We start from the raw sequence: 13,752 nt of genomic DNA on the forward strand, positions 1-13,752 counted from the left end.
AGAAAATCTTCTAAAAGGGGAGGGGCTCAAAATGGCAGACGGTTTCATGAAGCACTCTCTTCTAGGAAAAATATCGGTAACATATATAGCCTCCCCCCCCCCCCTCAAAATGCTGCTCATAGTAGTTGAACCTACACTGCAACAGATAAGAAGACTGACCATATTGTTTTTGTTATTATTAGACCGTTTTGGGTAATGAACGGCAAGTAAACAGCAACCCTTTTTAATAGCAACCCCATTTAAATGAAAGCTATAAATAAACGTAATTTTGCAATTTTTATATATATATATATATATATATATATATATATATATATATATATATATATATATATATATATATATATATATATATATATATTATATACATATATTGAAATAATTTGCTTTTTTTTGCTGATTCCAAATATGTAAAACTCATCTGTTTCAGGGTGAACTGTCAAAATTTACAGCTTAGCAAATGCAAATATTTAGATAGTTCTTAGAAAAGAGGAGAAACACAAACACCTCCAAAAAGGGGCTTGATCTTAGCGAAAATTTACACGAGCCAATTCAACAGGTCAGTTCTGATTTTATGAGAAAGATGGTCATAAATGTATTTTTATTTGCTATTTTTTTCCCCAGATGTGATTCTATTTAACGATTGGCCATAAAAAGTCGGGAGAGGAGTCATTTGAATGGAAGTCTAAATTTATTTTGTCCCTTCAAATAACTAAAGAGATAACCCCACAGCAAAGCGCTAATTTATGTAATTCCCTGCTGCTAAACAACACGTTTGGGCCAAATGGGGCCAAAATACTACCGAGAAGAACCTCAGAAACGGTTACTCCGCTTGAAATTATTCAAACCTCTCGGTCCTGCTTCCGGACGGCTCAATCATTCTTAAACATATGAGGTATCCTTACAAAATGAAATTTATTACATGTTGTTTAAACAGTAGTGCTAACGGTTATAAAGTATTTCGTATTTGCACATGGACTATTTGAAAATGGGGGTATGAGGCCTTAAAAAATGCATTTGGAGACGCAGGTGTTCAAACTTTCATACTAGTATGTGACTGGTGGATGGTTTACTTCTCCCCCCCCCCCTGACCTCTCTTCAGTTGAGTAAATCTTTTTGGAATAAATATGCAATATGAGTAATCACAGCGCCCCCTAATTATGGTAACGGCAGTGTTAAACACAAAATAATAATATCGAAGCATTGTGATATACATTTTACTGTTAGTAGAAAGAACTGGAGGGTGAGAAGACGGAAATACCCCTCTTATATAAAGTTACACGCGCTGCTGAATGCCTACCGTTCTACTCAGCACAACATCCTCTGATAAACTTTGCTATAGCTAGACTGTAGTTATCACCTTCATAATCCATATAGTTTTATTTTTATTTCCGTATAGGCTGCAAGAAGGTGAGAATAATTTGACCTGTTGTCTCGAAAACCTTATTTTGATGCCAGAGTAATATTTTGTTGTTTTTTTACACTTAGTTCCAAAAACTGCGTCTCTAATGCATTTTTTTTTTTTTTTTTTTTTTTTTTTTTTTTTTTTTTTTTTTTGAAATGGTCTTTATGACTGTAAATATAAGAGAGAACGCAGCACTCGACAAAAAATTTCAAATTTTCTGTTGGAAAGCTGGAAATTTTGATGATTCCCTGCTCTTATCAAAATAAAACTAGTTCTTTCATTTTCTTCATTCTCACTGATTTCAACGTAAGTCCTGGCTTTCCCCATTTTCAGAGATTAGGGTGTGCTGCTGTGCAGGCATGCAGTTCAGTAGTGCTTAAACATAAATCAAGCCTGGTGCAGTATGTTTGCCTTTTTAAACAGCAATTTTTTTACTCTGTCTGTTTAGAGGTTTGCTAGAAAGAGAGATAGGTGTGGTTTCGGCATTAAATTTTACTGATCAAGTTTCTAGTACTGAACATGAATTGAATTGTGAATCAAACTAATATTGTTTAAAACGATACATCCAACATGAAGTGGGGAAGAACTTGTCCCCATCTCTTGCAAGACCAAAATATGCGAAACAGGAAATTCGTTTAATATGAAAAAATTGATGTTTTTCTGATTACTGCATTTATTTTTTAGCCTTTTCGTTAAAGGTTTGTATGAAGTACTGGAAATATTTTTGTAAATCCAAAGTAATAATGTTCTAATTATGATGTCAAAAATCATTGTATCAAATACCTTATTCAAAATAAAAACAAATGGAAAGGAGAAACAACAAAAAGATGGGAATAAAATAATAGCTTACGCAAATATAAAAGCAGGATGGAAAAACAACCAACAAGAATTTTTTTTATACTTGAAAAAAACACGGTATCTAATTAGGAGAAGGGGTACGGCTCTTGTGAAACAGAATTTTTTACCGCTACAAAGATAATCTGTTTTAATACATTTTTTAAAGACTTGTAAAGTTCGGACCATGTGTTTTTTTCTGAATGGTGTCTTGACCAGTAGGCCAGTCAATCTTCCTCAAAATCGAAATATATAAAGCTAATATATAAAGATAGATATTTATCTATATAAAGATATAGATAAATAAATATATAAATATAAAAAGTTTATCGTGCAATAAACTCCTAGACCCTCTCTGTGTGAATTCTCAATAAGATCAGTCTGGTCCAAAAATCCTTGGACAAGGGTCGTTTAACAAGTAACGAGACAAATCGCTGTAGCTCAGTTACGATTATTTAAACAGCGAGAAACTTTGGCTGTTTGTCCCATCGTTACTCCAATTCGTGTATATCTATGGCATAAAACTCTTTAGATAGATCTCAAAGTTACTTTGGCTCTTGGTTTTTAACTCCTTCACTGGATTGAAAGTGTTCTCGCTTAGAGCCTCTTTAAGGAGTCTAGGCATATGAACGTCCGATAGGACAAGGTCAGGACTATAAGAGGGAGGAGGAATTTGGAATGATCTCCCTCCTCAGTTTTTGAACTATTCCCTGAGTTAGGAGGGGCAAATGTGAGAACGCAGCATCCAGAAGCAAAATCTAGCCTTTAGCAAAGAATCCATGACATTTCTTTTGAATGGCAGGCCTTACTTTGTTTTTGAGCATATTACTGTAATACAGACGTTGACGGTCCACCGATCTTCAGGATGGTCATAATAGATAGGCCCCTATGAATTCTAGAAACCTCTAAGCATGATTTCTTCCATAGAAGGTTAGGTCTTAATATTCTTTTGAGTGGGAGATCCCGTATGGTTCTCAATGCATGTCACTTGGACTCCGATTTAAAATGATGTAATCCATGCTTTATTGTATGTTAGAATCCTACCCTTTTTCATCGGACCTTCATTTGTTTAGACCCCATAATGAGGCTCAACGCAGGAAACAGTTTCTATCCAGTGAAGAAGTTAAAAATTAGATGCAAAATTGGCTTCAAGATCAACCCGAAAAGTTTTCTGCCAAAAGCAGACACAAGTTAGAAGAATGATAGGAGTGCATAAATGCTGCTCAGGACTGTGCCAAGGAGCAGCCACGCATCTGAGGTGCAGCAGTTTGTCTCGTTATTTACTGAATGACCATCGTATATTGGCCGTAATATGAATGCCGCTGAAGCCTCCTATACATGTTGCATATGAAAATTAAATTTTCGTGAAAATCGCACTCGTTCTTGGAGGCGTTTCATCATTATCGCAAAACAATGCGAATTTTCTTAATCCACAATTTTCATTTGTAAATATAGAATTAGTGAATTGTATATATTTGAAAGCAGATTCTTGTTATGTATTTCTATTGATAATCATGCTGGGATCGAACGAAAAACAGGATGATCTGGAATGGGATGAGTTCGACAAATTTGAGACAAAAATTAAAGACAAATAACAATTTCAATTCAATTTATTCAAATAAAAATAAAGCATAGCACCAATAATAATAAAGATCTTAGAAGTGAACTTGTTTAGGACCATGACAACAAAAAATTGAAAATGAAAAAGAGAAAAAAAGAAGGAGAAAACGCAGGTAATTAAAGCAAATTGATTAAAAATTTAGAGAATTATAATATCAAAGTTTAGTAACATTGTTATACACCATGCGAGAACTTATGGGTAACTTGACACTGGAGGGTATTATATTCCATTGAAGTATAGATTTATAAATGGGAGATCACTGGGCGGAACTAGAGACACACTTGGGGACAATGAAGGAACGGTTGGATGAACGAAGACAGATGCTTTCAGAATTATTGTTATTAAAATAAGATAATAATTGAGGAGGAAGATTTTTATGGTAAGCAGAGTATGCAAGGGGTAGATTTAATTTTTTAATGATTGTTCAAAAGGGATAATACCAAAATCAGAGTACAAGTCCTGGGTAAGATATAGTCGGGGCAGCGAAAAAACTACTTTGACGGCACGGTTTTGGGCAGATTTTAATTTGTTGGTAATTGAAGGATAAATGTTGCCCGAAACAGATCCACAGTATGAGATATATTGGCAAATAAAAGAGTAATAAAGGGTGACAAGTATATCGGGAGGAAGAAAATAATTCACATGATTAATAATACTTACCTGTCGCAAGATTATGGCTCTGATGTAGGAAACATGTTTTGCGAATGATAGGGAGGAGTCTATGTGGACACCAAGAAACTTGGCAACTTCAATCTGCGGGAGGAGATTGGTGGAATATCAAGTAACACCAAATCAATTAGTATCTTATTAAAGACAATTTTGAAGGAAGTAATCCATGCGAAATTCTGAACAGAGTGGGATGGAAAAGCTTGTGTTTTGCTGGCTTCATGCTAAAATTAGGTGTCAGTAGCAGATTGTCGAATATATAATGTTCGCCTGAGACCAAAAAGAATGGTTCCTGATTGTCCTTGAGCCAGAGCCAACAATGTGTGACCCGAACCTGAGTCTTATATGGTTGAGACTCTCTGAAGTTGTTTCGCAAAACTTTCGTTTCTTTAAGTCGTGTTTCTGCCCTCAGGTGAAAAGCTCCATTGAAAGAGACTATCTGTCAGTTTCAAAGTGAAGTTGGATCATAATCAGAAAGTGCTGCCATCTTCTTTTTGCAACTAAATCTTCTAGCCTGCCCAGGAACTTGCAAAGGCAAATTGTCCTAGGGGCGCGCCAGGAATAGAAGAAAAAAGAGAAAATTATAGTATTAGTTATTAGCACAATTTAAGTATACGAGAAATAGTGATAATACAAAGAACATTTATGTATGTGTGTATAAATAAAAATACATAATTCCTTGATGATTTGCTACTGGAGTCACCGTAACGACCAACAAAAGAAAGAAAAAACTATCCAGATATTCAAGATCTATCTAATAAAATAGCTGTCGTAGTTACGGCCTATACTTCTTCACCTACCTCAATCAACAAAAGAAGAAGAAAAAAATTAAAAAATTACGAATAATAGCTTAGGATTCATTAGTAGGATATATTTTTTCCTTGACTTTATTTCTAAATTTTTCAAACCATTTTATAAAATTAATTATCACATTATTACTAGTTCCTAAATTTATAAATAAAATACAAATAAAAATGACAAATAATAACTTAAAATTTGTAAGTTAGAATACATTTTTTCCGTAACTTTATTTCTAAATTCTTCAAACCCTGTTATGTCATTAATTGTCTTATCATTACTATTCCATAATTTTATTGCTCGATAAATAAAGGAGAACTTGGACCTTGTAGCGATGGCTTTGTAGCTATATCAGAAACTTTTGAACAAAAATATATAATTCTCTTTTTTAAAACCAATGCTCCTTGAAGAGCTGACGCTGTTGAATTGCATCATATTTTTTTTTTTTTTTTTTTTTTTTGCGGGAAAATCTGTTCATGGGATAGACCTCTTCAAAATTTGGGTGTGAATGGGCATCACATGTGCTTCCTAAGCTTTAATAACTCTCTCATTGATTAGGAAATTGGGAATTTGCCTTTGCTCGTATAATGTCAGAAAGTTGTCCCTCCCCAATGAATATTTGAACCATGGTGTTCACAGTTTTATTTTTAACATTGATCGGTATTTTTGGGTTAAATTTTCAGTAGTTTTGAGTACTTCGCTAAGCAAAACTAATTCAAAACAATCATAAATAGTTACTTATCTTATTCCTGAAAGAAATTGCTTTGCCTTTCCCAATACCACCCATTCCATCCCTATTGGAGCAATATATAGCCTAGTATGCTTGACAATAGCACGACTATTCTCTTTTTTCATTATTTTGTGGCTAGTGCTATTCAATCAGATGTATGCTGTTGCAAAATGTAGTGGGAATATACATAGTAATTGCTACTTATCGGACAGGTTTTTAAGATATTGACCGTTTCTTTAATTTTTAAAGTACTTTCTTTAATTTTTTACTTACTCGATTACGTATTGATTTTAAGTATTTAACGCAAACCTGGTATGTTAAATAAATAATATATGTATATAAATGGAAGAGACATTAATGACTGAAAATGTTTTACCTTGGATAGTTCTCGAAGCATTGTCTATTTTTCGGTCTTCCATCGTCTAAAGCGTTATTACTGAAATCAAACAAATGAACACTCTAAAGTAAAAACAGAAAGATAGTAAGAACGAAAACAATTGAGTGTAGAAGTCCAACCTTTGAGGGGAGGGGTGGGGTAAGAGTATTTTTTCAAGAAAGATAAACTGCCTCAAGACGAATTCTTATGCTCACAATTTTCCAGTTCCTTAAGGGAATCCCTTGTATCGATTTTGGATGGATGTTCTACTTTGTGAACATCTTTACCCCTTGTAACTGATCTCCCTCGGTTTTACTTAAGGACGTGCTCATGCGCCCAGGCTTTCACCTTAGATCTAAATTTACATATAGTTAATTGTTTGTTCATAAAGCATTCCCTTTCTCCCTGGTTTTCCGGCAGAAGCGGTCATAGTGAAAGCGCATACTTTTACAACCGAATTTGCATTTATACGTGGTCAGTAGATGAAATTCCTTTGTTGGCATTGCCGACAATTCCCCTCTTCCAAAATTTCGTTCCAAATTTTGGAACGAAATTTTCCCACTAAATTAAAAATTTAGGCCATCAGAATTTTCTTATAAGTAAGAGACATTCCCAAGGAAAAAAATCTCCGGTAGTCAGACTGAAAATCATGTGAATTAAGAAGTCTGATAATTAGATCAAAATCGTCACATAACCATCGTATGTTGTAATTTAAAGAAACCTATAGTTCAAAGCCTAGGTTTGACCCTTGATTCGGCTAACTCTTCAATTTCCGAGCTGGGTTATCGATCCTTATAAAATAAAGCTTAAAGTATTTTTTTCGAACTGTTTATATTCACTTAAATGACAATCATCACTGCAACCCAAATATTTTTTCTTTGTTTTTTATTCTAACCGTTTATATTCACTTAAAGAATAATCATCACTGCAACCCAAAATATTTTTTCTTCTAACCGTTTACATTAATATCAATGACAATCATCACTGCAACCCAGAACATGTTTTCTTTGTTGTTTTTTTTCTAACCGTTTATATTCACTTGACCATCATCACCGCAACCCAAAATATTTTGTCTTTTGTTCTAACTGCTCTTGTTCACCTAAACGATAATCGTCACTGCAACACAAAATATTTTTGTTTTTATTTTTTAGCTTCTTCGTTTGTTTTCCAACCGTTTATATTCATTTAAGTGACAATCATCACTGCAACCCAAAATATTATGTAGCTTATCCTTGCTTTGGAAGTCTATCAATGCGACCAATCAATAATGCCCAAATTGAATTCTCGTGCCAAAATAAGGGTTGGATAAATACCATATGGATAAACATTTTATTTAAAAACCATTTTTTCTACCCATTTGTGCTCACCCAAATAACAACGAACCATCTTCACTGTCACTTAAAAAAAAAATAAAAAAGATCATAGGCCTACAGGTTATCCTTGATTTAAAAACCTATCAGTTGGGCCAGTCATTAATATCCAAATTGAATTTCCTGGTCTAAACATTAAGGCCAAAATAAGAGTTGCTTAAGTCTCATATAAAGTGTTTCATGGAACATAGTAGAAAATTCTTTCCAGTATTATGTTGTACTGTAGTAGTTTCCAACATATTTGTGCCCTTGGGTCTGTATTTTGGGGGCAAGAGGATTCTTTCTGGGGGGGGGGGAGGCGAGGGGGGTTTATATTTTTTAAAAATGCTCTTCTGTCACTTTTTTTCAGGGGGGGGGTAGTCTTGGAACCATTGTCACTTGGCCAAAGTGTTCAAAAATGTTTTAACCAAATTAAAGTTGGTTAATTACATATATATAAATATATATATATATATATATATATATATATATATATATATATATATATATATATATATATATATATACAAATATGTGCATTTGTACAGGCAGATTTATTTTATAAAAGATAGCTTATAGAGACAGCTTGACAGCTTATAGATACAGCTTTATAAATAGACACCTTTATAAAAGAAAACCTTATCATCTAGAGCTTATAGCATGTTATATTTGTAAAATAGGATAACAATAGAAATACATAGTCCATTTAAAAGTGAATTTCGCAAGAATTTTTCATACAGAAAGAATGAAAATGTTTACTTAACAGACGATTTATTTTTATTTCAATTTTATACAAAAATATAACGAAAATAATTTACGACACATAAATAATCTATTTTATCATTAAATATAAAGGCAGACACTTCACAAGCGTAATTTACATCATCTCGGGTTTTTCAAAATTTGTGACCCTTCACTCACAGGCTTTGCCCATTGCACTGGATATTTTTTATAATCAGAATATTCAACAGCTTCGTTGTCAAAATTACTCTCAATGTTCAACTGATAACTTCGTGCGGTTTTGTACTTCACCTTGTGAATGTCTTTCGCAACTTCAAGGACTGGTCTACGAGGAATTCTTTTCTCCTCAATTGGTTCTCTAAAATTTTCACTTTTCAGCTGTTTCTTCACTGACGCAGAAGGTCTTATTTCTTCTTTCAGATATTCGGTTTGATCTTTTAGCGAAAAACGGGGTGTTTTCGTTGTTCCTTCTGATGTACTACTTTGTAATTCTGGCGTAGTGGTTGTAACTTCTGATTTATCTTCGACAAGGTTTGATTTAACTTTTTCATCTCTGAGTGAAAGTCTTTTTGCGTTGCGTGCACCGTCCATCACTAGAGGGTCAACTATGACAGGCTGTCTCTCAATTTCATCTAGTAGCCCCATTCGAGAGTGAAATATATCACTATCTAACTCAGGATCGAATCTGGGATCTTCAAATTTTCCCGCTGATTCTGCTTCTTCTGTAAATTTTCTGACCTTTTCGTAGGCTTCTGCAGCTTTTCGACGTAGACGCTGCTCTCTCGTTTCTTCATAGACTCGCGGACGTCTTGAAGAAGATCGTGGATCACCTAGCAAAATCAATTTGTTTAATATTGAGTAGTTCGCCCAATTTAACGTCAGACACATATAAAATTTAGTATACATAAAATCTAATTAAAATTAGGTTAGTATGGGACCTCTTACATATTAATGACGTTGTAAGTTTAAGTTGTTTCACCTAAAACAAGACTATGATTAATTAATTTGGAAAGTTTAATTCTTCGACAATTTCCCTTCAATTCGGATTTATAGTATGCATTGGAGCACATACTAAAATCTTCGACAGCCCAAAGAACTTTTTGAGGGTAGGGTGCTTGTGAGGCTGAAAACGATTTGTTTTGTTTATTTGTTGATTCGTTTGTAGGCCCTATTCCTAATATCAAAACGTATAAAATATAAATTCAATGTACTTTAGTATTAGAACTTCTTCCCCCCTATCTATTTAATGGGCTTTTATTGTTTTCTATGCTTAATTGATACCTAAATGCTTTTAAGACTTTCATCTTTCTTTAAACCCCCAAACAGATAGCTACCTTTCAAGGCCGATTTATAGCATGGATATAGGACCATGTCTAAAACTCGAGGAACCATGAGGTTATGTCAGGGAGAATAAGTGAGTCTGATCCAACATTAATGCATCCGTATAAGACTTTATTTTGAGCAGAAGGTGCTAAAAAAAAGAAATTTATCGGGAAAGGATATTTTCTACGTGATCATAGTATTCATATGTCTTAAAATGACTACATTTTATATATATATCATTATATCTAAAATTAAGTTTTTACACTATATTTTATATATACCTTAAATTATATATATTTTAAAAGATAATGTATAAGACTAGTGAAACGCTAATAATTAAAATTAAGCGCTATCGAGGGGAAAAAAAACTAAGTAGTTTACAATCTTTAGTTTAGTCTTTACTTTTCAAATAGTCTATCAGTAGACCATAGATTTAATAACTGTATAGACGCCAGCTAAAACAGAAAACACATTTCAAAGCCATATATATATATATATATATATATATATATATATATATATATATATATATATATATATATATGGCTTTGAAATGTGTTTTCTGTTTTAGCTGGCGTCTATACAGTTATTAAATCTATGGTCTACTGATACCAACCCTCTTGGTTTTCCTGAGGAATGAAATAAACTTAGTCACATTTAAGTATTTGAAAGGATTTAGAAGTTGTGAGACTAGTCTAAGTTTGGCATGTCTTTTTTCTGAGGTTTTAAACTGATCTTGCCATGTCTCAGCCCCAAATACTTATCCCATGACAATTAGAAAAATCGTTAATCTTAAAGAAAATAATAGATTACTTAACTTATTTTCGCTTAAAAATTAACGTCTGCTTTTTGCTAAACGCCAGTGAATTCTGTATCGAATTTTACTAAAATAATTAAAAAGTAAAGATTTGACCGAAAAAAATATTCCTGGGTAATACTTTGGAAAAAAGATAAAAAGCACATATTTACACATTAAGATCACTTTACCTGGATGGAAGTAGCATTTGCAAACGCAGCTCGAAGGCATCCGAAACCAGTCAGAGAAGATGCCGCGACACTCGTTAAGTACATCAAACACAAGCAATCGATGAAGGGAGTATTGCTGCTCGCATCTACAACCATCTCTACAATACATCTGATGGCGCTCATTCCTGTAAATAAAAATAGTTTGATATAGTACATTTACAGAATTTTTGACAGGCACGTGTGCGAGAATATGCTTCTGGGGGTTGGGGCTCGATTTCTGGGCAGAAGGCACAGGTTCAGCCATAAGCAAATTATGTGGAAAATATAAGAAACTTTCGGAACAATTTTGAAACTTTTCAGGAGGATGGACACAACAAATAAGCATAGGAGTTTAGGGTGTCTTACATATTTGTGTTTCGTACAAAAGCTTTTTGTAATTTTCAATCTCTCTTAAGAAATTTTTGCAACTTTTGTATTTAACTAGAAATTCATGTATTCTTGACACTTGCCACGTACCCGAAAATGTCCAGTTTTTCACATTTATCAAGTCCCCTAAAACATGTGGAGAAGAGGTGGGAGGGAAGAGGACGATTCCACCCTAGCCTCTATATTTGGAACGACAACTTTTTTTGTGTTTTCATTGAGGAATACCCTTTTTTTGTTATTTTCGGTGAAAGAAAAAAAAATTGCTCCCCTAGATTTTGAACTTTTGAAGCACAAATTCCTCCCCCCCCCCCCACACCCCACTCTAACAGTTTCGTGAACTAAGAGCCACTGCCATGAAATACTACGACTGTGATTCTATATTTTCCATTTAATCCAACCTTCATTTAATGTTTTAATGAGTGCCCCCCCCCCCTCTGAAAAAATGCTTTGGGTGGATCTGTGATATTTCAACCAGGAGTTTACTCTGGGTACTTTGACCTCTCTATCTTTTTTACTCATAAATTTCCCTTGCAAGGTAAAGTTTGCTTTTCATTGTTAAGAACTTTTATAATTCTTCCTTATTTTGTATCGATACTGCATAACATTTGTATTTAGTCAAATTCTCATTGTTGAATTTCTTTAAAACTATTATCGGTCTTATTCTTGCCCTCCTCTCCTCTGCTCCTCTGCCCTCCTCTCCTCTGCTTAGTAATTTCTGCTTTTCTAAAAATTGCTCTCATCCAAGAAATATAGAATTTGTTCTACTTATAAAAATTCTCATAAAAGACCCTTTTGAAACACATAAAATATCAGATTTAGCCTATATTCTACCCTAGGTTTGATTTTTCTGTGGCAGATAGATTACAATTCGCCCGACAAAAATCGAATATCTTCATGTGGCCAAACATTCGGTTCGTTTCCATTTTAAATAAGAGCTGAGAAATCTGCTTATTCGGCCAGCAAAATTGTGTTTTATAAATTAACAAAAGTTCTTTTTTTATTCCCTAGTTGAAATGTTTTATTGGTACAGGGACGTAACCAGGTGAGAGGAGAGGGTTTAGGGCGCGGCCCTTCCCAGAAATCCTAAATTTGCTTGAATTTCTGGGCACTTCTTAATCAAATTAGCATATAAAATTTGATTTTTTATTACACCTTGCTCCGAATTTTGTCTTTATTTTTACCCCCTCCCCCACACTTGAACAATTTATGTGTATGTTCATGTACTGCTATGTATTCTTTTTAAATATGCAACCGAAATATATGTATAGAGCTAAACCTTTAGATAGGTGAATTTTCTTGGCAGACTTCATAGCATTTCGCTTTAAATCAGACGTTCCACCCCGAATTGGCATGGCAACATCGCTAGACCATTTTTGCTTGTAAAAAATTTACAGTCTTCTGCCAGATCTTTGCCATGTCTAATTTTGTCATTTATGAGCCTCTGCACTTTTTCCCAAAGATCCCTGATGTTCTCCTATGTTTCTAGTAATTTTTCTATATCTCCAGGTAATTCCCGACTTGTAAAAACGGAATAAAAATGTATAAAACACATTTTTGTTAAAAAAAATTGAATCCCCCCCCCCCGAAAAAAAAATCCTGGATGCAGCCTTGCTTGACCGCTATCGATAAATACGACAAAACTTACGTGCATTTTTCGTAATGGATAAATTGCTCATAGGGGTAGATGTTCATGGCAGCATAGACCTTTCCTTTTGTGCTGTTCACCCAATATGGAGCAAAGACCTCTTCCTTAGTTTCACAGGCGTTCCTAAAATTATGAGAAATTTGGTAAAGTCTTATCTATATTAAGATTATTATGATACTGAACTTTAGATAAGACTTGGAATCAACTTTATCCGCTCGAAATAGAGATTTAGCTATTTCTTGAAAACCTCTCCGATTGGGTTTCGGGCTGCAGCTGATACTCTATGCAGGAGTTTCCGTATTCTATGAAAAGCTAAAATCTATTTCCTGGATTGATTCTACGAATTCTATATACTTGTTTAATTTAGACACAAGTTTCTTATTGTCTTGCTCTCCAACTTTTTAGAAAAATTTTCAACTTTTACTTTTTTTCTTCTGAAACTGCTAGTAAATTACAAATATATCTATAGTATTAATTGATTAATCAGTTAATAATAGATTAGCTAAGTAATCAATTATTTATAAATAAATTAATAACTATATAAGCACAGTTGTATTTGACTAAGTACCTAGTAAATTATAAAACTAAATATCTACTAATTAAAATAAATTAGGACTAAACTCGACAAATAAATAAATGATAGGGTGAATGATCACTTCGGGTGGAACTTTTCTTAAATATTGAATCAGTATTATACAAAGGCCGTATCCAGGGGGAGGACTGAATTTGAACCCCCTACCCCACCCCCTGAAATTATTCTCCAACCGGCAAAAAAAAAAGCATATAAAAAAGTTTTTATGGGTTTTGTAAAGCTTTTTTTGTAAATTATTCCTCCGCGAAAGAAATTCCAGCTACGCCCTTGTTTACATAGC

At 33.7% G+C, this 13,752-nt stretch overlaps 1 protein-coding gene across 2 annotated transcripts in view; it reads right to left on the minus strand.

Moving 5' to 3' along the window:
* Positions 1-8,516: 8,516 nt before the first annotated feature.
* Positions 8,517-13,752, minus strand: part of LOC148952553 (protein spaetzle 4-like) — a 72,421-nt gene continuing 67,185 nt past the window's right edge. The window contains exons 6-8 of one of the 2 annotated variants that reach the window (XM_089089948.1): positions 12,881-13,003; positions 10,831-10,994; positions 8,517-9,350 (exon numbers count right to left, since the gene is read on the minus strand). In XM_089089948.1, coding sequence (XP_088946074.1) covers positions 8,662-9,350; positions 10,831-10,994; positions 12,881-13,003 — 976 coding nt within the window. In that variant the 3' untranslated portion in view covers positions 8,517-8,661. The remainder of the gene's footprint in view (positions 9,351-10,830; positions 10,995-12,880; positions 13,004-13,752) is intronic. The other variant, XM_089089947.1, reaches the window with a different exon arrangement.

This window comes from Artemia sp. Qi Xiang Cuo, chromosome 5, assembly GCF_049724085.1.
Source record: "Artemia sp. Qi Xiang Cuo chromosome 5, ASM4972408v1, whole genome shotgun sequence".
NCBI classification, from domain to species: domain Eukaryota; kingdom Metazoa; phylum Arthropoda; class Branchiopoda; order Anostraca; family Artemiidae; genus Artemia; species Artemia sp. Qi Xiang Cuo.